This window comes from Phoxinus phoxinus (genome assembly GCF_949152265.1).
Source record: "Phoxinus phoxinus genome assembly, chromosome: 19".
NCBI lineage: Eukaryota > Metazoa > Chordata > Actinopteri > Cypriniformes > Leuciscidae > Phoxinus > Phoxinus phoxinus.
In genome coordinates, this window is record NC_136894.1 from 2,850,193 (window position 1) to 2,876,580 (window position 26,388).

A 26,388-nucleotide genomic window follows, 5' to 3' on the forward strand; every position below is an offset into this window, starting at 1 on the left:
GAGAGAGAGAGAGAGAGAGAGAGAGAGAGAGAGAGAGAGAGAGAGCTTACAATGATGATAACCAAGACAGGCATGAGCACTTATTCACTTTCAGCCTTAAATCACACGTTTCGTCCACTCTTTCTCGCACATATTGGAGCACGTTTAGCCTTGCCGTGTTCACAGCAGCGATACGAATTGTTCTTTTTGAGTCGAATTGTTTCCCGAAAGCATCGTGAGCCTATACGTTGATCATGGAAACCATTTGTTTCTCGAATTGGTTTTCATTAGTTCACAAAAAACATTGATTCTTTTCTCTGCCTCAATACAATAACTGCTCACTGAACGGGAGGTTTATCATTGAATGATGACTTTAAAAGGGGTCTGTTCACACAAAGCTATATGACTTCAGAATAGTGCACGTTATTAGTATAGCGGACAACAGCTTTTGGGTTCTTAAAGATAATCAAAGAAATCCATCTTTGTGAGTCATCTTGTGTATTAACAAGAGGATAGTAACACAAAACTTGCCTCTTCAAAAACCACACAAAACAAACCAGTGGAGGAATCACGTCTTCTAAAGCTAAACGATATGTGTGTGAGACTTCTGGCCAACATGTGTGTCAACGTGCCAGTTGGCGGAAGCAATGGTTTATAGTTAAAAATATTAGTCTTTTCCTCACACACACACACACCTGTTCTACTTCAGAAGACATAGCTGAGTCCAAATTGGCATATCCAATCCTAAATGGTATTATAAATAATAGTATATTGAAATGAGTATTCTTAAGATACGGGATGGTCTACTTTTTTTCGGTTAGAATCCAAAGTGCAGATCCGTGCACACTATAGCGAATACTTTTTTTTTTTTACTACAAATATGGCGGATGTGCGACAGTTTAGAGATTTAGTTAAAGAGGTTTCATTTAAGAGATTAATAATCAGTATCTAACAACCTAACGAAAAGATTTTTATTCAATGTTATCCACATTATATTTCATTGTGAACTTTTGTAAAGATATGTTTGGGGATTAACTTTTGCATCACTGCAAATTGCAAACACATGAGGAGAGTTCTCGGCATGAAAGACCCACGATCAACGTGCTACTACATTTCTCTCCGAAACGGCAGGATATTAAGTTAAATTAAATGTGGAGGATTTTAACTATGACAATATGATTGACAGGGCAGTTTAAATGGTGGCAGGATGCACGTAACTAAGCGACAGCTGTCCGTTAAAGATGCCATTATGAAGTAGTACGTTACATCTCAAAGCTTGCCTCTTCTACACACTCAAAACATGTACTTTTTCTTCACAAAAATAGTGCATACGTTTAGGGCGTAGCATTCAAGGTGAATTGGGAGGAAGAAATTGATTTATCCACTGGGGGCATAATTTACCGTCATGTTCGCTTTGCGTGCTTTTTTAAGCGTCAACTTTTGCTTGCATTATACTCACAGAGATGGGTTGTTTTTCATCTCTTGATTTGTGCTCATCAAGAGGAAGAAAGTCACAGGAAAGCATGAGGGTGAGTAAATGAAGAGAGATTTTGGCTGAAGTGTCCTTTTAATGAAGCTTGCGCTTCAGGCCTTCAATATTCATTGTACTTGCAGCAATAGATACCATATAATAAAGGCTAGATGTCTCGTCCGCGCTGCTGGCCAATGGAGGTCGACGTCCGCACACGGCGGCCATCTTGCCACAGGGGGCTCGCTCACTCGTAACATGTGTTTTAATGGTGCATACTTTTTAAAATAACCATAACTTGCTCAATTTTCAACCGATTTTCAAACGGTTTGGTTTGTTATAAACGTCAGAGATGTACATATAACACTGCATACATATGAATAATTATAACAATGGACTTCCATATGAAAATATCCTTGAACAGAACGTAAGAAACCAAACCGTTTGTAAATCCGTCAAGATTTCAGCGAGATAAGAGGATTTGTGTTCGTGCTGATCACTCACCTTACTTAAGATACCACAGAGCTCGCCAGAAAGCTTTCCTGTGACAAGATGGCCGCCGGTGATGCCGTTCGAGACTCCGCTTTAAGACATCTAGCCTTATATGGTTATCTATGCTTGCAGCGCCATCTTATTTAGCGTACTCGTTTCATGGTCCACAGAAGACTGAAAGCCTGTTTTGGAACAACATGAGGGTGAGTGTACTTTTCACTTTGGGTGGGTGAACTGTCCCTTTAACACCTTACCATTTCTGTGCTGTGTAGAAGAAATCACTCAGTCGTGAGTTTCCATCTCTGACATGCCTCGCGATCGCCATTCCTGCGCGTCTACAGCAGATTCCATACTGTTGTTCTCATTTCCCACTGGCTGCCGATTCAGATTGCAAATGCACTCATGGTTACTCAAGAGAGCGAGTGCAGATGTCTCCGCTGCGTTTCTGTGTTTCGTCTGCTTCTGCCCGCATCCCTGCGCTAATGAGATTCTTAGAGGCCTGATTAAACACACTGAGCTCGAACCTCAGCTGTGACAGTGACGGGCCTATCCGGCCCCGGTGGAGGACACGACCTGAGAGACCACGAGAACACTGATCAAGAAGGATGGGCAGAGGACTTGGTGAAAGAGAGAGATAGAGAGAGAGAGAGAAGTTTCTCTTCCATTGTTGCTCAAGGTCACTTTCCTTTCCGCTCGCTGAAGAACAAGTGTCTCCTGCCCTGAGACTTGATGGATGTCTCATTCTGGACTGACACTGTGGGCACCATATGAGAATGAATGCATGACAAAGCCTTCCACAGTAAAGCTCACAAGAGAGTTATGATCATTTCCAATTAAAAGTAAGCAATTCGGTTGTCATGGGGGAGTAATGGAAACTCATATTCTCAGACTCGGAAACCCCTCACCCTAAAGGTAATATGCTGGAAATGACTGTCCCTATATTCATTCCCCAAAGCGCCATGATTTATGCAAAATACTTTAAGAAGGTGGCGCTATTGTCATTAAAAGCAAAGGACAAGGTGAGGGCATCACGCATGGCTCGTATGCACCAAACAGCAGAACACATTTACCTCAGGTTCACTCTACATGAAGATGCTCGGGTTAGAATGTGTAGGCTTGTTACTTAAATGCATAAAAAATATATACAATGCATATACATTTATTTCGATAATTGATTTTGCTTGGTAATTTTTTCATATGAGTGCAAGAAAACCATGCATTTTTCATATCACTTAGTTAAGGCTTGCAACATAATTTAATATATTACAAACAGAGTAATTGCAGGACAATTAACTCCTTTTCAAACTGTTTTTTTATTTATGTGCCCTCATAATCTTTAATCAAAATAACTCCTGCAGCAACTTCTCTTCTCTGATGATGACGCGTTTACTGGCGCGAGGGCGGGGCAACCTGTCACTCACATGAGATCCACCAATAGCAAACCACAACCATCCAATCAATTCCCTATGGACAAATTCAAGTCCCGCCCTACATTTTTTCTTGTTATTGTTAAAGGAGCCGTTTCCCTCAGATATACATCACAATAAAGGGATAAAAAACTGTCACAACTTCCAACATTAATGACTTGAAGAAAGCATGACAAGAGTCTTGATGGTAAGTTTTGTAAGGAGTAAATGTATAAGAATGCTCATCTTTATTCATCCGTCCAGATAGCACAGGTAGCCTACGTCTCTGTCTGCTAAAAAGTGCTTTATCTGGAAAACATGTTGTGTACAAACATCTGATAAACGTCTTAGAAAAAGCAGTTTTACATGCATGCTCAATCGTAAACAATTAAAGAAATGATTGAAATGTCTGTGTAATATCTGGCCTAAAACATCTTAAGAGACATATTGAAGATGAGCAAGCACTAAAAAATACATATTGCACGTCTCTGTGATACGCGTGTGCTATCAGGGACAGTGGTGTGTGTGTTGTGTGGGGGGGGGGGGGGGGCTATGCAGCATCAAACTGCAGTGTTACTTAGGATGGAGTGCGAGCACCATCTGGTGGCTATGAACTGATTTTATATGGACATTAAACCCAATGTTATAAAAAAAAGTTTGAAGGCACCACCTTTCATTTCAACGTGATTTTTCTTATTGTAGCCTACAATAGCGCGTTTGTAGTCTATATTATTTTCAGTGCTTGTTGTAATTGTACAAATTATAGATTCATTTGATTATTCCAGTGTACGTTAGGGTTATTATCAACCTAAATAGTTTTTGTTGCAACATTGCAGTTTCATTGCAACTAAAACTGCAGTTTGATTAGCCTCACACACACTACTGCGTATAGATACTGTCCCTGATAACACACACACATCACAGAGACGTCTATTTGATGTCTGCATTCACATCTGCAAGGTGTTTTTTTTTTAGAGTTAGCTCATCTGCAATATGTCTCTAATATATTTCCTGTCATATGTTAAATACTGGAGATCTAAACCTTATGCCACAGTTCCAAGAATACAGATAAAGCAAAGCAAATCTATTATCAGCATTCTCACTGTTTTTATTTATTAGGCCAACGTACAAATAAATAAAAAAGCAACTTGTTCTTCCTGATAAAGTTATGCGTGCCTTACTAAATATACTAGAGCCCATTGCCAGATCGTTATAGCTCAACCAAAATTACAGAAATACTAATCATTTATAGAAAAATACAGGAGTCGTCATAATTTGTATTCTCGGTCATTTTCATTCTCAGTTACTATGTGCAAGAACTGTGAATGTTATGTCATGCACATGCAGTCTCCCACACTTGTCCTCCATACGCATCCAGAACCTCTCAGCGTCGGCGGGAGGGGGCGTCGCCATTTTGTTTGTTTTAGGGAAACTGTACAGTGGGAGGAGGGTGAGAAAGGTACCCTAGATACGGTTGCTAAATACGGAAAGCTACGATAGGACCGTTCCGCGTAAGTACTTTCGGCGAAAGCATAACTAAAAATGCATTTAAGTGGGATCATCACCATTCGTTTTCGTCATTAAAACTTGCTAGAAAATCCCATTCTCTCTCCATAGTAACGTTACACCAGCGACAAATGACAGACGCTGTGCAACATCACTTCTTTATGTTATCACAAAATACGCTAAAATGACTTCTGTGAAGAATGCGTTTGACGCCTTTGCAATGCATGAGCAGAATGCGCACATGGCGCGAGCGCAGGCAGATGTTGATCTCGCGACAGCACAGCGTTTGCTTTAGCTCTTCTTTTAGCCGCAGCCTTACAAAACTGTTGTCCTTCGTGTTACATTATTAACGATCATTAAATTTAACATACGTTTCATAGACTATTAGTTACTAGTTAAACTACCATTTAGGGAATAATCAAGTGCGTAAATAATAAAAGCGCATCACACAGGCCCCGCCATCACTTGCAGTCACACACACCCATCTCTGAAATAATGGGGTATTTATCTAAACACCCATTCTAGATAATTATTTTATTTAACTAAATACAAATGAATACAGGTGTTTAGTACAGTTCTTGCATCAAACATTAAAGTAGGCTACAACTATATTACCATACCATGTCTTAAAGTAAAAATAAACTATAATGTCATTATGTCACCAAACGGAATGGACATTTTTCACTGACTAATGACGCGATATTTTATGTTTTTATATTTATTTTAAGTTTTTTATATTTATTTTAAGTTTTTTATATTTTCATTTTTGTGAAATGTGCTAAAATTATGACTGCTGCGTATTTAATAAAATCTATTATTCCTAAACATAAAAAAGTAGTATTATTAAATAACTTGCAGTATAACTTATTATAACTCATTACAAGTAACGTGGATTACGTAATCAGATTACTATTTCAAGTAACTATAAACATAATTAATTTCTTTTAAATTTACAACAAAATATTAGTTACTTTCTCAAATAAGTGGCACGTTACAATTATTTCCCCAATGATTGACTGACAGCTCTCCTGTCTGCATGTAGAGAGAAGTTGGGTGTAAGTGTTGTAAACATGATGGTTATTGATTGTAGTTCTAGACTAAATGCATTTACTCATCTTCACTTGCACAAAAAGTTTCAGCATTCCTCAAAATTAATAGAAACAGTTAAACGCAAACTCAGAATATTATGCAAACCTGCAAAAATTGTTAAATAATGTATTTTTTGTAGGCTATGTATTTTTAATCTCACTGTCTTTGCTGCTGACCTTCATTTGAAAAACAAACAAACAAGCAAGCTCAGGTTAGAAAAAGTAATGCATTACTTTCCATAAAAACTATAAGTAACGGAATTAGTTACTTTTTTAGGGGTAACGCAATATTGTATGCATTAGCTTTAAAAGTAACTTTCCCCAACACTGCTATTAAGTCACTATTACTAGCAATGTCCATCCAATTTACCAATGATTCGTTCATTTGAGTCAAATCTTTTGATTGAAATAGAACACATACTGTATGAAAGCGAGTTGGATTGAATAAATAGCATTTTATTTAAATGTGCAAGAACATGCTTTATGACTACAAACATAGTAATGTAGATCCAAACTGCATTTCACTTTTAAAGATGACTTTATTTAAAAATGATAATCTAGGCTCTTTAAGAGCAAGCAAACGAACATGGATACATGAAATTACAATGAACAGAGAGTTAATTGAATGTTGACTTTTTAGCGCATGTAACATGCTCAGGGACCACATGATGAAGTACGTCATGACAGACACAAATTATTAAATCATATTTTAGGATTATTTGATACAAACTGAATATCAGATTAATAACAGTTTCCTGAGCTGTCTACCATTGTTTGGTCAAACTGACAGTCCGGCACAACCTCAAGCAAACATCAACGTTTTGATTTGCATTTACAGCATTCAAGGGCATAAAACTGCATATGGCTTGGTTAAAGTTATCTCTGCATAGACTCTCAGAAGAAGAAAGGAAGCCGAAAGCTGTCACTGGGGCGGTACCCTATCAAAAGGTTCATATTGGTACCAAAAGTGAACATTTAAATGGTGCATACTCATAGTACCTGTTTAAAGGGTAGTGTCCCAGTGACTGGGAGTGCTGGGAGCCTGGGACTGAGGAAAGTCTTAACATCAAAAAATGACACATCCCCTTTAAGAGCAACAGTTGTGATGTAGTGTTATACCTAACACCAGTGCCATTTTATTCTGCAGGTTCAGCGTCCCCCTCCACCTCAGTGTGAGAAGGTGCTGGGACGATGTTCTACGCCCACTTTGTCCTCAGCAAACGTGGGCCGCTGGCCAAAATCTGGCTGGCGGCCCACTGGGATAAGAAGCTGACCAAAGCACACGTGTTTGAGTGCAATCTGGAGAGCAGCGTGGAGAGCATCATCTCCCCAAAGGTCAATGGATTCTCTTGAACTTGAAATCAGGTTTTTTGTGGATTCCATTTTTGTTCTGTATTGTTTTTAAATGCTTAAAATGTATTTCAGACCTTTTTAGATGAATAGTGCTATTCACAATATATTACATAAATATAATATAACTCAATACAACTGAAAGTTTGTAGTCCTAAAACCCAACCACGTTTGAGGTTTAAATTTGCACAAATTTTCGTTCAGAATTTTGCAGATTTATATGTTTTGCAAGTTTATATGAACCCTAAACGCATACATGTAATCAGATGCACATATTAATTTAAATGTAGATTATTATTATTACATGTATTCAGGACTAAACTTCAGTGCATTCGTAGTGCCCAGTCAGCATATTCAGCACCGCGATAATTTTACTGGAACTACTATGAGAATAAATGCCATTTTTGCTTTGATAACATCTAAATAATGTTTTCCTGTTGATTGGATAATTTCAGGTCTACACCGCCCCTTTCAATTTGATCAAAATTTTGTGTGGATCGAGCTCATTCGGAGTGTTTTCATGTCTTTTTTTAATCCAATTGAGTCATCAATCCAATTATAAACAGATTATTTGTGTGTATGTACACGTTGCTACTGATATCTATGCTTAGAACAAACCATTAAATCTCTTTTAGAGAAAATAAATCAAATCGCTATTCAAAAATCACATTAGAAATTCCCTCTGGGATGCTTGCAAATTGACATCATGACTGAGCAACTCTATAGCAGCTCCATTTACTTCTAATATGTGCTTAATTTGATAGGTAAAAATGGCTCTCCGTACATCTGGTCACTTACTCCTGGGCGTGGTGAGGATCTACCACAGAAAAGCCAAGTACCTGCTGGCCGACTGCAATGAGGCTTTTATTAAGATTAAAATGGCTTTTCGCCCAGGTAAGCTGTGGCTGGACTACATAAGAAGTTGATCCTGTTGCACTGCAAGAGATAATATTTTGTATTGTTTGACACAGGTGTGGTCGACCTCCCTGAGGAGAACCGTGAAGCGGCCTACAACGCCATCACATTACCTGAGGAGTTTCACGACTTCGATCAGCCTCTTCCCGACCTGGAGTATGTACAACTTTAACTTGTAGATATCATATCATTGCAGTTTGCTGTCAGTGTTGACTCTTCCCTGTGTTGTGGATCGCAGCGACATTGACGTTGCTCAACAGTTCACCCTGAACCAGTCCCGTGTGGAGGAGATCACCATGCGAGAAGAAGTGGGGAACCTCAGTCTGCTGCAAGAGACTGATTTTGGTATGGCGTAAACTCATGGCATTGCTTTAGAGCATGCTTTATGTGGATGAAAGCTGTTTGTATTACACATACTGTTTATTTAGTATCATTTTGGATTTGGATTATCATTATGCTTTCTTACATGTTTAACTTTCTTTAGTGTGTGATGTTGCTTTTTTGAGCATGAAAAAGATCTGCATAGTTACAAAACACAAAGTCCCTCCAGCGGGAGTTATTCTCTATGTGTCAGTGTTTCTGAACTCCTGAAACGCCTCCATTGTAGTCTTGAGTTTTTTACTGGGAACAAACACGTCACAATATTCCTCATTTAAATAAATCATATGCAGATTAAAGGGGCGGGGCCTGGTTGAGTTGGTTAGTAGTGTGTTGAAACTGGCGGTTATGGTAAGGGACGGGACATTTCCCAAATATGCTTGAAGCGCTTGACCAATCGCAACACACTGGTCCAGCCGACCAATCAGAGCACAGTGTGTTTTTCAGAAGGAGGGGCTTCATAGAGACAGGAAGTAAACAGAGCGTTACTGACAGACTGGGAAGAAAGGAACTGCAATAATGTCAAATATGTAAAAAATAATGTTTTTTGTACACTCAAGCATGAAATCAAGTATCAAGTAGTAATCAAGACTATGAATAGGTCCTCTTTAAACTGATTATTCACTCACTTTGCACTCCTTCTCATACAGTAGATAGTTAATGGCCAACACATTTTCCTCGACAGCGGATTTTGGGATGGATGACCGAGAGATGATGCGAGAGGAAGGTGCGTTTGAAGTGGACATCATCCATGGGGCGTCTGTGTCTAACCTTCTGCTGGAGTCAGAGTCGAGTAGTGTACAGATGACGGACAAATCCAATCACCTAGAGTACGACCAATACAAGGATGACTTTGGAGACAACCCTATGGAGAGCACAGAGGGAGGCATGCTGGGTAAGAGAGGCGTCCGTAAGCACAAAGCAGCATTTAAAGGCATCCGTTGAGACTGAGCTGGCTGCTCGCTGTATTGCAGTGGACAAGCTGCTCAGTAATGAAGATGGAGGAGGTATTTTTGACGACCCTCCTGCCATCGCTGAGGGTGTGATGATGCCCCAAGACCACGGTGGAGATGATGAGGATGATTTCGACAACCTTTCACGTAAAAAACATATCATATAATGATATGTTAACATCTATGTCACATGTTTGCGTAATAATAGAAATGCTGTATTTTGTCCAATAGCAGCAGGAGGTCCAGACAGTCCTGATTCGGGTCCCGTTGAGCAGCTGCCCACCATGACAGACCAGACTGAGCAGACCACCCTAGTCCATAATGAGGAGGAGGCTTTTGCTTTGGAGCCCATCGACATCACAGGTCAGCCAGAATAAATAAATACATAGTAAAGGTGCAGTTATACAGGTCTTAAAGGGATAGTTCACCAAAAAATGTCATCATTTACTCACCCTCAAGATGTTCCAAAATGTTCTAAATGTCTTTGTTCTGCTGAGCACAAATGAAGATATTTTGAAGAATATGGGTAAGCAAACAGTTGATGCGCACCAGTATGGAAAAAATACTATGGTAGTCAATGAGGCCTGAGATCTGCTTGGTTACAAACATTTACATTTTTGGGTGAACTATCCCATTAATAATAAGGTTGTGCAGTTAACACAACTGATCATATAGTTTCTGCTGATTTAAATGTCACCAATGTAAAGTTATCTAGCTGACTGACAATTACATTTTATCAAAAAATTATTTAAAAAAAATTGTGTAGGATATTATTTTATATTATCAATAATGATTGTTTCTGAATATAATTATTAATTATTATATTAATTATATTTGAAATGATAAACAAGTCACCACATGACATTTTTTTCTAATTTTTGTAGCTTTTATTATATAATTATATTGTTATTATATTATTTTTTATATTATTTAATCTGTTGTATAATTTCCATCTATTATTGCAAATTAACCTTATAAATAATTTATTGTAATTTGTTTTAATACATTTTTATTTCTGACGCATAACAATTTGTTGATATGAATAATATGCATGTATGTAATATTATTTATTAAAATAGGGTTGAATGTTTATTAAAGTAATACTCCAACCAAAAATGAAATATTCTCTCATAATTTACTCACTCTCATGATGTTCCAAACTTTCTTTCTTCTGTAGAAAATAAAATATATTTTGAAGAATGATAGTAACCAAAACATTTATTTTTCAATTCAATGGGAACCCAAACTGTTTTGTTACCACATATCTCCTTTTAAGTCCCACAAAGGTTTGAAACGGGTGAGTAAACGATGACAGAATTTACATTTTTGGGACTATCCCTCCAACAAAAACCAACACAAATGATTTATAAGGTGAAAAAAAATTATTATATTTATTTGTTGAACAGGGTTGATCCAAAGTTTGTGTTTACATAATATATGTGTGTGTATTGTGTATAATTATTTTGTATATATAAATACACACACATGCATGTATATATTTGAGAAATATTTGCATTTATATACTGCATATATATTTTTATATGATTTATATTATATATAAATATAACTATTTTATATATAAATAAAACAAATTCTTAAATATATACATGCATGTGTGTGTATTTATATATACAAAATAATTGTACACAATACACACACATATATTATGTAAACACAAACTTTTATTTTGGATTCGATTAATCGTGATTAATCGTTTACAGCCCTATAAACCCATATATACTGCATTAGTTACTTAACAGCATTTTTGTGCCAATTCACCCGAAGTTCTTTTGCAAAAAAACAAAATGTAATTTTGCCCTTCATCATACCAAACTCATATATTAACAGTGAAAGAAACCAAAGCGAAGAGGAAGAGGAAGCTGATTGTGGACAGTGTGAAGGAGCTGGACAGTAAGACCATCCGTGCCCAGCTGAGCGATTACTCCGACATTGTCACCACTCTGGATCTGGCTCCCCCCACCAAGAAGCTGATGATGTGGAAGGAGACAGGAGGAGTGGAGAAGCTGTTTTCTCTGCCAGCTCAGCCTCTCTGGAACAGCAGACTGCTCAAGGTCAGGACAGATCCCGGGAACACGCTGGGAGACATTAATACAGGCTTTAGTGCAACAAAATACATAAGAAGCCTTGGATATTTCTGTTTTTGCCACTCTTTTGCTCACAATAATACACAGAAATCTATTAAAACAACTTATTTGGACAGTTTTTTGATAGACCAGGTTACTTTTGATATGAAACAAAGTCTCAATTTTCAAATGTGGTAATTTTTTTACGAAATTTAAACAATAAATTATTTAATGTGTCATGACAGATCGCTGTAGAGCCTCAGTTAAAGCTGATCGTGAGCATCAAATAAACATGAATGAACATCAGAAGGATGTTTTAACCGCGGAAAGACATCAGTACACTCCGTTTCTCAAGCTCAAATCCTCCCATGTTAATCTACTAACTCTCCTGACTGCTTTGTCGGACAAAAATGGCGGATTATGATTGGTCAGATCACCTGTCAATCAAACTCCCTGTGAAGGGTCAATTGCTGCACAAATTGCTGATCCCAGCTGTACTCGTCTGTGCAGATGTTCACCCGCTGCCTGACCCCTCTGGTGCCCGATGAGCTGAGGAAGAGGAGGAAGGGTGGAGAAGCTGACAGCTTGGATGAGTTCCTCAAAGACCTGGAGAACCCTGAGGTTCCTCGGGAAGAGGTCCTGTCTCAGCAAAGAGACATCATCGGTAAGATACGCTGACTCGTGCTACTAACTACTAGAGCTGCACAATTTATCGTTAAAAGATCACGATCTCGATTTAAACCCACGCAATCTTATTCCTTAAGGACTATGATTCTGCTAGATGTCTATTTGACGAGTACGATCACAGAGAACATTCAGATCTGTGTCCTGACTCAGTGAGAGTAGTTGTCACGTATAGATATGAAACAGCTTGACAAACGCACTATTTTTCATATTTCTGTTCTACAATAATTCAAATGATCACAGAAGCACTGGGATAAAAGTTTATAGTTTGGATATAAACACTGATGTCTACAGTAGTGATCAAAATAGATTTTGGATTTTTTTTTTTTTTTAAATCAAATTAATTAAATATTTTAAAAATAGACTGCAGCAATTAACATTTTGTAACACTTCTAGTAAATGTCATGTTTAGTTGTTTTATTTAGAATCTAGGGAGAATCATACTTTAAAGGGTTAGTTCGCCCATTTAAGACATGAAGTTGTATCCAATCCTTACCAGACCTATAGTGCATACACACTGACCCACTCTGTGTTCACCTCCCTGGTCAGAGTTCTGGCCGCTGGAAGTAGTCCTGGTTAGTTTCCGGGGCCACAAAACTGCGTTTTTACGTGAAAAAATTATTTGCGTTTCAAAGCTTGATTAATTTACATCACAAAAAACACGGCAGACAAAATTCAAACCTCAGTTTTAATCGGCACTATTTTCTTTCCATTTCTATCAATCCGCGCTGCTGCCGTACAGTTTAGACATGGGATCATAAAGTTAGTATATAGAGCTTACCCGTGCTACTTTCTTTTTCCTCCTTGGTTACAAGTTCGCACCATTGTTAATTTTCTACTTTTTACGTCGTTGTCAGTCGATTGTGTAAACACATGGAACAGCTGATCGGAACGTGCGCACTGTTGACGTTGACAGCAGCGCGGATTGATAGAAATGGAAAGAAAATAGTGCCGATTAAAACTGAGGTTTGAATTTTGTCTGGAGTGTTTTTTGTGATGTAAATTAATCAAGCTTTGAAACGCACATAATTTTTTCACGTAAAAACGCACAGTTTTGTGGCCCCGGAAACTAACCAGGACTACTTTCTTGAAAAACTTCCAGCGGCCAGAACTCTGACCAGGGAGGTGAACACAGAGTGGGTCAGTGTGTATGCACTATAGTGCTGGTAAAGACTGCATACAACTTCATGTCTTAAATGGGCGAACTAACCCTTTAAAAAAAAAAAAAAATTTAACTAACTGAAGACTTCAGTAATTACTGGTAAGCTGAAAATTCAGCTTTGCATCACATTTAAAAATATATTCATAAAAATCTATTCAAATAAAAAACTTTTATTTCAAATTGTAATAATATTTCACTGCTTTTACTGTATTTACTGTATTTTTGATCAAATAAATGCAGCCTTGGTGAGCTGTTGCAGAAACATTTGGGGGGGGAAATTACTCAAAACTTTTTTGAAACAAACTTTTGAAGTAGTTTTCTACTTTTTTGACTAATGCCCGTTTTGGGCTTTTTGCAGACCAGACGATCTTGGAGGAGCCCAGTGTTCTGCAGGCTTCAGCCATGGAGGGCAGTCGCACGACCCTGGATGAGTCCGTCATGCCTCCTCCATCCGGACACCGCGGACAGAAGCGCAAAGCTCAGGACGCAGAGCCTGCCTTACCTGTGAGATCTTGAATCATTCAGTGTGCCTAATGACCCCACTGTATATGGGTTTCTAATGCTGTGCTCTCTCCTATTTTCCTAAAGATGCTTGAGGATGATCGCTCCTCCATTGTTTCCACACAACACGTGAACGTGCAGCAGGTGGAGCTTCCTCCTGAGGAACCAACCAGCATCTCGCAGCTCATGCCTGAGTTCGACCTGATAGGAGAGAAGAGCAAAGACAAGAAGGACGATGATGAGGAGGATGAGGTGAGGAGGCTTTAATAGCCACAAATCATGGAGTTAAATGAGAAAAACTGCTATTATTCAAGACTAATGCTTATGTTTTTAATAAGAAAACCTGTTTAGCACAGCCAGACAATCTGCAGTCGATTTTAAGTTTTCAGATTTAAGCATTGTAATAGTAGAAACGTTATTTAAAAATGTAATTTTTAAATGCCTAATTTTTTGTAGAATTTGTAGATTTCCTTTAGATTTTTTTCGATTTTGCACCTGATTCCTATCAGGGAGGACATTTTATGCTTTTTTTTCATGTTTCTTTCTTTAGTGTGTAATGTTTGAACATTAAAAAAGGCCTGCAAAGTTACAATGCACAGTCTCTCCATGAACTCCCTGAAACGCCTTCAATGTAGTCTTGAGTTTTCACGTCACAATATTCCTCATCATACGCAGAATAAAGGGGCGGGGCCTGGTTGAGTTAGTTAGTAGTGTGTTAAACTGCTGGTTATGGTAAGGGCATTTCCCAAACACTTGACCAATCACAACACACTGGTCCAGCCGACCAATCAGAGCACATTATGCTTTACAGAAGGAGGGGCTTAATAGAGACAGGAACTAAACAGAGTGTTAGGAGCCGCATTTCCATTACCGTTCAAATTGCGCAAATTAAAATTGAAATTAAAATAAAAAAAACACTCAATGGAAACACATAAATTTCGCAAAAACTCCCATTTATCGAAAAAAAAGTTTTTAGGCTCGCATGAGGTGGTTTTTCAGGCAATTCGAAAAATAAATATTTTGCAAAACGGCAATGGAAACCGTTTTTGCGCATTTACAGTCACCTGACTTAGAATGGTGTGTTCGGACAGAATACGAGACAGAGTTGTTTATTAAATTCATAAAAGAAAAAAGAATTACAGAAATAATGGACTCAAAGAAACAACACAATCAAGACCTCGAAGCAGAAATGAGTGAGAAACACCAGAAACTCCTCATATGTGCCGCTCACAGTTACCTTACCATTAATGCTTGGATAACACACACACGTCTCCTTCCGTTAATAATAATAATGTCTAGTGCGGTGGCTGTGATATATAAACCTACCAACGTCCGTTGCCATGATTTTTTAAATGACTTATCGCGAGAGGAAAAAATTATGTTTTAGTCGCATAACATCGGTCAATGGAAACGACGTCATTTCGCAATCGTTTTTTATCGATATTTAGAAAAAATCGCAAAAATTTTGCGCAAATCTGTAATAGAAACGTGGCTACTGACAGACTGGGAAGAGGGGAGCTGCAACAATGGAGAATATGGGAAAATTTGTTTTTTGAACATTCAAGCATGAAAACCCATTCTAGTAAAGCCCAAAAACAAAATGAAATGTTTGTAAAAGGGCATAATAGGTCCCATTTAAATCAGAATTTTTGTTTATAAGGAGGAGGAAGGCCAGAGCGGAGACCAGGATCAGGAAGAGAGGAGGTGGAACAAGAGGACACAGCAGATGCTGCACGGTTTACAGGTCTGGCATACTTTAAACACGCAGTATATATCTTGATAATGCAATAAACTGATTTTATATCAACAACAAAAAATACCCTTTTTATTCCTCTGACTGCTTCCTCTTACTTCCTACAGAGAGTGATTGCTAAGACCGGAGCAGAATCGATCAGCTTGCTGGAACTGTGCAGAAACAACAACAAGAAACAAGCAGCTGCGAAGTTCTACAGTTTTCTGGTGCTGAAGAAACAGCAGGCGGTGGAGCTCCGGCAGGACGAGCCCTACAGCGACATCGTGGCCACCCCGGGCCCCAGGTTTCACATCATATAGACTCTTACAGGTCAACACTGGAGGATTGTATTCTTTTTAAAGGTTTTGTTTGTATATGATGTGTTACGTATATATGTGCATGTGCATTTTAATGCATACTACACGTGCTCTCTGTCTCACATGGGGAAAAAATACTTTTATTATGTCGAAAAAGTGCAAAGGCCTTCAGTTGGTTGTCTTTAATCATGTTTTTCAGACGCTTCTGTTTCATGTTATTTAATGTTGTTTTGCATGCTTTGAATTACATGTCGACATGCAACATACTTGTTTACTTTCATGAAAGTGTTTTCTTTGTCGTTTAAGCTTAAAAGAGTAACATTTTAGCTGCTCCAAAGATATAAAATTAAAAGTTCATACTTTGTATGTTTAAAAAAAGTATAATGAATGAAGTATCGACCTACAGAGTGTTTTGTTTTTTAGTTTTTCTAAAAGCTACTACTGTAACAATACTATTTCTCTCAAGTCCCCCTGAGCTTCAGTGTTGTGAACATTCACCCAAAAGCAGCTTTAGTTTAGCTTGTCAGCTAGAAAATTAAAGCAAATGTTATATATTGTGATATACATTGGTAAAAAAAAATAATGTTGTGCCATTTGTTGTAAAGATACTTTTTGTAATTGTGCAAGCACTTTTTTAAACAGTCTCGCAGACTTTGGTTGTATCGATGTTACCTATATGGCAACGCTCTGTTTTGTATGTTACAGTAATTAAACACTATATGTTACAGTGCAGTACAGTCCTTTATTTAAATGTCTCTGAAACTGCTTGTTTTATTCATATGGGTATGAAAAAATTCTAAACAATGTTGATAAGTTATATTATTAAAATCTTACACATCACATTGTTTGCCTGTAGCCCTGACTTGGTACAACTGTGTCAAGTAATTTTTGTAATAAACAGTAATTAATGAATCCATTTGTCCCCTGACTGAATTGATTTGTCAGTGAATCATCCGTGCATGAGAGGGCGCTGTGACTCGCCAGCGAAGAGCAAAGGCTGGAAACAACACGTGAGCTCGCAGCACTGAAGATTTGTGCTACTACTGATAACAGGTAATGTTTATTTTTATAAGACGTAAGGTCATGTCTATTAACTATAATAATGCTTTGATATAAACTGCATAATTTGTCCCCCGTTTCACCTTCTCTGGGTAACTTTATCATATTGATGTGACATTGGAGTCAATCCCATAAAGTTACACTGATATAAACTCGCAGTTGCCTCGTAAACTAATGCCTACTAGTACTAATGCATGCATTATGTAATCAAATATTATGTATTTTCATAATATCCTCCTAAGACCCAGGCATAGACTTTTTTTCCTCTGTAGAGGACATTATATTTTAGCGAATGAAAATTCAGATATATCAAATGTTTGGACAACAACTCCTTGGTCTTTAAAAATGACTGACGTTGACTGAATTATCAAGCTTAGCACTCTTATGGAAATATGATAATCAAATTGTTTGTTTTAAATCAATATCTCGAGAAAAAGTAATGGGGTTTCTAATCAAAATATGACTTTCTAATACAAAACAGGGCATTGATTTCATACATGTTGTCCACTGCAGAACCAGGACGTAAAGCATGTTTATCAGGGATTTTGGGGAGACACAACACACTGAAATAAATTATATATCAATATTCCTATGAAATATGAGATATTCTTATTAAAATGTCAAGTTATTACTTCCATTATTACTGGTACACTTATTTTTTCATTACGTGCTGCCCCAAGAATATATAAATATTCAAACATTTAGGGCCATTTTACACACACATTGCATAAAGTAAACTAGAATATCAAATCATTCTGTTATACTATCTTTTATAACATAGTTGAGAATCATTATTCAAAATTTGGTTAAAAATATATATATATTGTCTATACATGTCATTTTATTTTTTAATAACTAGTGTCAGAGGACATTGCAATAAAAAATCTCCAATTGTTTCTTATGCTCCAAACAATGTAATGACATAATTTAAAAAAAAAAAATTAGATAATCAAACATCTATCTTATTCCACCCAGGAAAACGCCTGTGAGACGTCATGCAGCTTTGTCGGCGATGTGTGAGTTTGTTGCTCTCGAGGCCGTTATTATCTGCGGCTCTCCAGCCGTCGACACACACACTGCATCAGCGCTCGCATCATATCCTGCTACAGCCACCCGTCCACAGTCTCACACAGAGGCACAGTAGAGAGACATGGACACCGTGTGGAAGACGAAACCTATCCGACCACCAAGCCGCTTCACCAGATGTGTATAATAATAAGACTGATCTTGCTGAAAGAGAGGCTGAAAAACATATTGTGCCATTTGAAAATTTGAACGTGCATCAAATATCAAACCAAGAGTCTCTATCGGATATGGGTATGTATATATAGCTATGCTTGCATGTGAATCCCTGATACTTAAATTGTAATTGTAATGATCTTGTTTGCTATAGGCTTGGATGCAGTTGTGCGTCCGTCTCCTCTTCAGGAAATCAGTGAGGAAGAAGCAGTCCAGATCCAAGTGCCTTCTGCCCTTCCACCAGATTCGTTCACACTCAAACCTTATGTGGATCAATCAGAAACTCTCAGCAAACTCGTTCAGCTTGGTATATCTCATATCTATAGTAAGTTATGTCTTATTCTTTTGGATTTGTCTAATCTTTCGCTCAATTTTCAGGTGTCAACCTGTGGGAACTAGAGCAGAGACCCAATGTGGGCTCCATGCTGGTTAGGCTTGACTTCCATGCCGATGTTGCACCCAAACTACTCTTCCTCAAAGATCTGGGAGTTGAGGAGTCTAAACTGGGCACAATTCTCACCAAGAACCCCTTCATCCTCACAGAAAGCCTGGACAACCTTGAAGCCAGGTCAGAAAGAGAATTTAAAGAGGAGCTATTATGCTTGTTTACATGTTCATCTTTCTTTAGTGTGTAATGTTGCTGTTTGAGTGTGAAAAAGCTCTGTAAAGTTTCAAAGCACAAAGGGAGTTATTCTCTATATCAGTGTCAGTGTTTCTGAACTCCTGAAACGCCTCCATTGTAGTCTTGCGTTTTCTTCCGGGAACAAACACGTCACAATATTCCTCATTTAAATAATTCATACACAGAATAAAGGGGCGGGGTTGAGTTAGTTAGTAGTGTGTTATGGTGGTTATGATCATAGACAGTATATAAACTGGACACAGCGACCCCATAGGTTTCAACGGAGAGAAATGAAGTCAATTAGAAGGATCACTTCCTGATCGCAAGGCGAACTGCGCAGGCTCAAACTGAGCTTGACGACGTAGATGTGACGTGAGCAACCTGTAGGTCTTCTAGTAGCTGTGCCGAGAGAAATCTGAATCATTCCCTTACGAATCTCGCAGAGACGGAGAGCGTGGGTATTAGCTGTACATGAGCTAGCAACGGGAGCAACTTTATCACTCTCTATGGGCTTCTCCCTTGACTTTATGCCTCCACGTCCCCCCGATTGCTTGCGAGCTTCTCTGCCTGTCCATACGGTAATTTTTCGACTTGTGCGACAGAGTCGCGCGGGTATGACGCAAGCGTTAGCCTATTTTTACAAAAACTGCTTCTACGGGGCCATAACGTAAGATACAAGGTAATGGAGCCTTTTATACATTTTCGTGTTTCTTTAGAAATAAACAATGGACAAACGGTGTCTTTAAACGCCTCAGATGTAAAGTTATTCGCTGTCAAAGTGACGCCAAAATGAATGGGAGTCAATGGAATGCTAACAGCAGGTGGGGGTCCGCTAGCCAATGGCGGCGCCGGGGAAGCTTCAATGTCTTTCGGAACACTGCCCCCCTGGTTATGATAAGGGGCAGGGCATTTCACAAACACGCTCGACCAATCACAACACACTGCTCCAGCCGACCAATCAGAGCACAGTGTGCTTTTCAGAAGGAGGGGCTTCATAGAGAGTCTTGTCTTGTCGCTTGTTTACATGATATGTGGACTTAATAAATCCTTATTTTGAGCCAAATAAGTAAGCTGACATTGGGTACAATCTATATATTTGATTTACCGGTAGAATACATACAAATGTCATTTACGTCTTTTAGTTTGTCAAGAGATTTAAAGCGTCGTTTTTGAAGAGCGTATTTGCGAACGTGCGCTAATAACGAGTCTATGATTGAAATTATCTGGAAATAAAGAAAAAATTTGAATTAGTCCAGATGCCATGTCTGTAATTTATAGCAAAAAAACATTAATTAGATCTCAAACGGATTAATTAAAAGTTATTACTCCTCCACTTGTGTGTGACATCATTAACCAAAGTTTCGGGAAAGAATTGTGAGTTGTGACTAGCTATTTGATTTCTTCAATGATTCATCATACTTAAGTTACGTAGTTGTTGTTGTTGTTGTTGAATGGGAAACTCACCCCAGAGCGTTACTGACAGACTGGAAACAGAGGAGCTGCAACAATCGAGAATATGTAGAAAAATAAGGTGTTTATTTCAACATTCAAGCAAGCTCTACCTATTCTAGTAGAGCCCAAAAATAAAAACATTTTACTTTCTTGCTTTGGTTTGTTCCTTTTAAGGGTGTCCTATTTAAAAACAAAGAAGTTCAGTCAAGAGTCTGTGGCTGTCATGGTGAGCAAAGCTCCTTATCTGCTGAACTTCAGCGTAGAGAGGCTCGACAACCGCCTTGGGTTTTTTCAGAAGCAGTTGGGACTCAGTGCTGAGAAGGTGAAGTTGAATTGCATATATTTTGTTTGTAAAAAAAAAAAAAAAAAAATCTCACTCTTAAGATCCACTCATACGTTCTTTTTTCCTTTTTAATAATGAAGTGAATGAATTTACCTGATTTTCATACTGACTGCTTTCAGACCCGAAATGTTGTGACTCGTCTACCGAAACTTCTGTGTCGAAGTTTAGAGCCAATTAAGGAGAATCTAAAGGTCTGACACTTTTTTTGGTCTTGCTTAATTTTGTTTTTTAATTGTAATATTGTGACAGATATTCATTTATTTCTCTCATCAAGGTTTGTGAACTGGAGTTTGGATTTCGTGGAAATGAAATCCAACACATTGTCACAACTGTTCCTAAAGTTCTAATCGCTAATAAAAGAAAACTCACCCAAATATTTGACTTCGTTCACAACACCATGGATGTCCCACACTCACTTATTGCAAAGTTCCCACAGGTACATATTATTTGCCCCTTTCATATAAAAATTATAAACAAATGTAGAGTTAGAGCTGTGATTGCTTGTAGAGATCGGAGTATAATATTGTATCTTTTTACTAGGGTTGGGCAACGATTAATCGCATTCAAAATAAAACTTTGTGTTTAAATAATATATGTATGTGTACTGTATATAATTATTTTGTGTATATAAATACACACACATGTATAAATGTAAGAAAAAATTTGTATTTATATATAAAATATTTATTAAATATATAAAAAAATTATGTATAAATATATACATGCAAATAGTTCTTAAATATATATATGCATATGTGTGTATTTATAAATAGAAAATAATTATATACAGTACACATACATATATTATTTAAACACAAACTTTTATTTTGGATGCGATTAATCGTTGTCCATCCCTACTTTTTACACAAATTTTTACTAATAACATTACATAATATTGAGGCATTTTGCATGGTATTTCTATTGTATGGCTTTGTATACTGAATTCAGATATTGTTTTATAAATTGCTTTTTCAAGTAAATAATAGTGTGTCTATTCTGCTGTGTTAAATGGTTAATAATGTATTTTTATTAACAAACATGCACATTTGTTATTTTTATTTAACTTCTCAAAGGTCCTTAATGCCAAATTCCTTCGCATCAAAGAGCGGCATTTGTTTCTAGAGTACTTAGGCCGAGCCCAGTACCAACCATCTCAACCCAACTACATCTCCTTGGATCGCTTGGTGTTCCTGCCTGATGACGTTTTCTGCTCAGATGTAGCATTAGCCACCCTTGAAGACTTTGAAAGATTTCAGAAAACGTTGTAGATGTACAGAATAAATGAAGTAACTTTTTTTTATTTGGGTTGTATGAACATAATAATAAATTAAATGTAATGTAATAAATAAATATTTAACGTCGACATGAAATGGAAGTTGCGATAGTCTTTTCTTCCCTGTTTTGACCTATATGAAACGGCAAACAAGAACAAATGTAGGGGCGGGGGTTGATTTTGTCCATAGGGAATTAATCATTGGATGGTTGTGGCTTGCTATTGGTGGATCTCATGTAAGTGACAGGTTGCCCCGCCAGTAAACACTTCATAAGAGAAGAGATGTCGCTGTAAGAGGGAGGGGAAGTTATTTTAATTAAACATTACGAGGCACATGCGCTAAAAAAAAAAAATGATATGCATGGATAAATCATTAATAATAAATGCTGTGATATTCCATAAAATAAAATAAAAACAAGAATTATCCATTTTGATTTCATGGTGACTTTAAAAGTTGAGCTGCACATCTGGAAATGCCACCTGTTTATCTCTCATGATATATTCCAGTTTAATAAGAGGGTCATGATTGGCCTTGGTGCACTTGAATACGTTCAGGCTGAGTGGGTTGCACTTTATTTTACACTAGTATGTGCACTTACACAAGAAAGTAAAATAAGGTAACTACACGAGTTAATGTAAGTTTTAGGGGACGGTTCAGGGTTAGTACCTGGCTAGCTATTAGCTAGTTAATCAGCTATTGTAACAAAATGATGGACATGCAGAACACTACAATAAATTGATTCCAGCCTAGTTATAAAGGACTAGAGCTAAAACTACTTATACTTTTGCTGCTGAACACAAAATAAGTCACTTTGAAGAATAGGCTATGGGTAACCAAACAGTTTACTGACTTCGAAGTCAATCATCATCTGATTGGTTTCTGACTTTCTTCAAAATAACTTATTTTGTGTTCAACAGAGAAGGTAATTCATACAGGTTTGGACAAACTTTAGGGTGAGTAAACTATAGACAGTATATAAGGAGTAAACGATGACACAATTTTCATTTTTGGGTGAACTATCCCTTTAAGAAAAACTCTGACGATCAGATTCAACCAATCACGTGCTGAGAGAAGAAGATTGCGTAATCACCGGACGAGACGTCACATATCCCACAGTCCTGTGCTACTTTCTTTGCGAACAGAAATGGCGTCGAGGGCACCAGGTAAAATTTTATTTATGAGCTGTTTAAAAAAAGAACTACCAACTTATGAATTTGTTGTCAGCAAGTTAACGAGTTATTTTATAACCCGTCTCTTTTCTGCGCTATTATAATGACTGTTTTTTGGCGCTGTTGTTAGTTTTGCCATGTAAAGCACTGATGTCCTCTACTGAGTGTCCTCGTCGGCACTAGACGAAATATGTTTCTATTCCCACGTCGCCTGTAATAACTGCTTTTTTAAGTGTTTTAAGTATAAGATAATTGAATTATCCGTGATTCATTGTCTGGTAGTTAACCGAGTGTAGAGACCCATAACTGAATCTCATGTCAGCTGTGAACGTTTGTCAGAGATTTTTCTGCTTTAAAGGGATAGTTCACCCAAAAAATTCAAATTGTCATTACTTACTCACCCTGAAGTTGTTCCAAACCTCTATGAGTTTCTTTCTTCTGTTGAACAAAAGAAGATATGTTAAAGAATGTTGGTAACCAGACAGTTGACGGTAGCTATTGACTTTTATAGTATTTTTCTCTCTCTCCATACTATTAAAGTCAATGGCTACTGTCTGGTTACCAACGTTCATTAAAATATATTTTTTTGTGTTCAACAAAAGAAACTCGTAAAGGTTTGGAACAATTAAGGGTAAGACAATTTTAATTTTGGGTGAACTATCCTTTTAATAACCCAGCCAACACTTGAAAGTCACTGTAAACTCCACTATTATTATTATTATAAGTAATTTGTTCCTGTCTCTGTACAGCTGCAACCGGCCGGCTCCTGGTGGGCTTCAGAAAGTGGTACTACAACGCATGCGGTTTCAACAAATTTGGTAAGCACTGCCATCGCTTTACCATGCAGTGTTTAGAAATTATGACCTTCAAGAAGTATATGTATGCAAATGTACCAATTTCTTCCTCATGTCATGTAGGTTTGATGCGGGATGACACCATCAACGAGGACAGTGATGTGAAAGAGGCCATTCGCCGGCTTCCAGAACCGGTTTACAACGACAGGATGTTCCGCATCAAGAGAGCTCTGGATCTTTCCATGAAGCAACAGGTTCTTCCCAAGGACCAGTGGACTAAATTTGAGGAGGTAGGAAGAGATTGTCCTGGAGGGGTTTATTAAAGTTTGATGTTCTTGGTATAATGTGGCATACTAAATAGAGATCGACCAATATTTATTTCTAATACTAATTATTTGCATATTTATGTGCCTGATAACTGACATTTATTTATTGTTTTATTTCTGTTTTTGACAATTATAACAACAAACGGTTTTAATACTTTTTTATACTGTAATTTCTGCAATTTCAATCCAAAAATGAATAGTCTGAAAGCGTGCAAAAAAAGTGCTGTCACTAAAGTGTCTTTTTTTTAAATAAAATCTTTGATCAGGTAAATAAACAAACATGTAACACATATAGCATTTAAAAATGGCATAAAACATGAAACTGGGATTACTAAACGACACTGGAAGTTTATTATTCAATAATAATAAACGCATTTAGTGTAGTTTAGTAATCCCAGTTTCATCTTTATTTATAACACCATTAATATTAACAAGCAGAATAAATTTACAAACTCAGATTTATGTTCGGCATTTGAAAACAATCTATAGTCTAACAACTCTCCATAAATAATCTTGTTTTAAACTACAGTTTTAAAAGGTTTGTGTTAAATAGGCGATAGAGAATAAACACTAGAATATTTCCTGAGCAGTAAATGGTTGATACTGTAAACAACAGAGAGAGAATTAAATTCAGCGCTTTTATTTCCAACATGCCCTCATTCATGGCTATTTAATTTATGTAAAGTTGTGTCTTTATTTGGGACAGGATTTGACGGATTACGTGACTCAGTGAGTTAGTCTCTATTTTTTTAGTGGCAAGTTTAAACTACGCATCAAGCAACATCTCATTTGTGCATTAATGGCTGTTAAATAGTTTATTATCTAAGGGAGGCAATATATTGTACCTTTTGAACAGCGTTGACTCATCTCTCCTGACACAATGATTTAAAGGGGAGGTTCAGGATTTTGTACCTCGGACCTCATTTCCAAGTTAGCCTGGGTGTTATTTATCAGTGGAGACAGTTTTCAAAATTTTTCATCCAGTCCTTCCAGTTTCATAGTTTGCCAGTGCTAGGCTAGCACGAGTCAACGGTATCTGTTTTTATTAGTGCAACAATGTGTTCAGTCGTACTGTACATACAGTGCAATCCATGCTGTTGTTTACATCCGAGTACCTCCATAATGGCCGTGCATCTGGGTTACCTGTTTTTTTTTTTTTAAATGGTTTTAATGGCAGGCTAGCAGATACCGTTGAATCGCGCTAGCCTAGCACCGGCGAACTGCAAGGACTGGATGAAAAAATGTTAAACTGTCTCCACTTAAATAACACCCAGGCTAACTAGGAAATGCGGTCCAAAGTCCTGAAACCTCCCTTTAATGGGGGTTTGCAATTGTGTGCAATTCTCTAAATGGCCACAAGATGATGCCATTTATTTGTCAATCCAATATTTCAAACCAATATTGTGGAAAAATGTTTAAATATCGGGAAAAATATAGATAAAACTGATCTATCTCTAATACTAAATATGTATTCGTATGTATCTCCCAAACATAATTGTCATACATCTCAACATTATTATGCATGTGTAGAAATACACTTTTAGCACACACCCCAAAAATTCCTGTGGGACACAAAAAAAAACCTTTCAAATCTCTTGCATACAGTTATGCATACTGAAACTTTTTCTATTTATTACATTTGGTCTTTCTCATACAAATCCTATAGCTTAAGAATTATTCTAATATGCTTGTTACAAAGATTTACTTTCATTGTATAGTTATCTTTATTGCCTTTTGTTTTGTGGAAGTATATACATTTGGCATGAGGACGTGTAAATTACAGGATATTGATTTAACAAATTTTGTATTTAAGCACCTTTCACATATAAGCTGTTTTCATCTGCTGTTCATTGTTCCTCATAGGATGTGCCATACCTTGAGCCGTACCTGGAGGAGGTTATCCGTGAAAAGAAGGAACAAGAGGAGTGGGCGAAGAAGTAGGATGAGGCTAAAGCTCCTAGTTGTGTTGTATTTAAGAGTAAATGTATTATGTGATGAGTCCCTATACCTATTAAAATGTCTTTTCTGACAAAAGTCTGTTTTTTTTCCTTCGGGGGAAAAAGATAAAGCCATTTAATTAATCTGCATTTGTTTT

General features: G+C 37.3%; 3 protein-coding genes across 4 annotated transcripts; all 3 read left to right on the forward strand.

Annotated features, from left to right (window-relative positions):
- The first annotated feature begins 4,726 nt into the window (after positions 1 to 4,726).
- Positions 4,727 to 16,930, forward strand: rad21b (RAD21 cohesin complex component b). Of its 2 annotated transcripts, none has more exons than XM_079590954.1 (14): positions 4,727 to 4,856; positions 7,087 to 7,274; positions 8,054 to 8,183; positions 8,261 to 8,360; positions 8,443 to 8,549; positions 9,268 to 9,477; positions 9,557 to 9,682; positions 9,767 to 9,898; positions 11,384 to 11,607; positions 12,130 to 12,283; positions 13,824 to 13,969; positions 14,054 to 14,218; positions 15,627 to 15,710; positions 15,827 to 16,930. In XM_079590954.1, the coding sequence occupies exons 2-14, from the start codon at positions 7,131 to 7,133 to the stop codon at positions 16,016 to 16,018; spliced, it is 1,914 nt and encodes a 637-aa protein (XP_079447080.1). In that variant the 5' UTR covers positions 4,727 to 4,856; positions 7,087 to 7,130; the 3' UTR covers positions 16,019 to 16,930. The 2 variants fall into 2 exon arrangements, with proteins under 2 accessions (XP_079447080.1, XP_079447081.1); XM_079590955.1 differs by having other exon boundaries at positions 9,770 to 9,898.
- On the forward strand, positions 16,913 to 22,403 carry mterf3 (mitochondrial transcription termination factor 3). Its single transcript, XM_079590956.1, has 8 exons — positions 16,913 to 17,068; positions 18,050 to 18,391; positions 18,468 to 18,620; positions 18,692 to 18,881; positions 20,562 to 20,709; positions 20,850 to 20,921; positions 21,005 to 21,166; positions 21,804 to 22,403. The coding sequence occupies exons 2-8, from the start codon at positions 18,070 to 18,072 to the stop codon at positions 21,996 to 21,998; spliced, it is 1,242 nt and encodes a 413-aa protein (XP_079447082.1). The 5' UTR covers positions 16,913 to 17,068; positions 18,050 to 18,069; the 3' UTR covers positions 21,999 to 22,403.
- Positions 22,404 to 23,038: 635 nt separating this feature from the next.
- Positions 23,039 to 26,388, forward strand: uqcrb (ubiquinol-cytochrome c reductase binding protein). Its single transcript, XM_079590748.1, has 4 exons — positions 23,039 to 23,167; positions 23,923 to 23,991; positions 24,091 to 24,257; positions 26,157 to 26,388. The coding sequence occupies exons 1-4, from the start codon at positions 23,149 to 23,151 to the stop codon at positions 26,232 to 26,234; spliced, it is 333 nt and encodes a 110-aa protein (XP_079446874.1). The 5' UTR covers positions 23,039 to 23,148; the 3' UTR covers positions 26,235 to 26,388.

What these genes read in the sequence shown, in the direction of transcription:
- rad21b (XM_079590954.1), top strand. Translation starts at nt 7,131, where the DNA reads ATGTTCTACGCCCACTTTGTCCTCAGCAAACGTGGGCCGCTGGCCAAA. An exon ending in AGAGCATCATCTCCCCAAAG is followed by an intron (nt 7,275 to 8,053) that starts GTCAATGGATTC and finishes TTAATTTGATAG; the next exon opens with GTAAAAATGGCTCTCCGTAC. An exon ending in GGAACAGCAGACTGCTCAAG is followed by an intron (nt 11,608 to 12,129) that starts GTCAGGACAGAT and finishes TCGTCTGTGCAG; the next exon opens with ATGTTCACCCGCTGCCTGAC.
- mterf3 (XM_079590956.1), top strand. Translation starts at nt 18,070, where the DNA reads ATGCAGCTTTGTCGGCGATGTGTGAGTTTGTTGCTCTCGAGGCCGTTA. An exon ending in CAGCAAACTCGTTCAGCTTG is followed by an intron (nt 18,621 to 18,691) that starts GTATATCTCATA and finishes CTCAATTTTCAG; the next exon opens with GTGTCAACCTGTGGGAACTA. An exon ending in CTGGACAACCTTGAAGCCAG is followed by an intron (nt 18,882 to 20,561) that starts GTCAGAAAGAGA and finishes GTTCCTTTTAAG; the next exon opens with GGTGTCCTATTTAAAAACAA.
- uqcrb (XM_079590748.1), top strand. An exon ending in ATGCGGTTTCAACAAATTTG is followed by an intron (nt 23,992 to 24,090) that starts GTAAGCACTGCC and finishes CATGTCATGTAG; the next exon opens with GTTTGATGCGGGATGACACC. An exon ending in AGTGGACTAAATTTGAGGAG is followed by an intron (nt 24,258 to 26,156) that starts GTAGGAAGAGAT and finishes TGTTCCTCATAG; the next exon opens with GATGTGCCATACCTTGAGCC.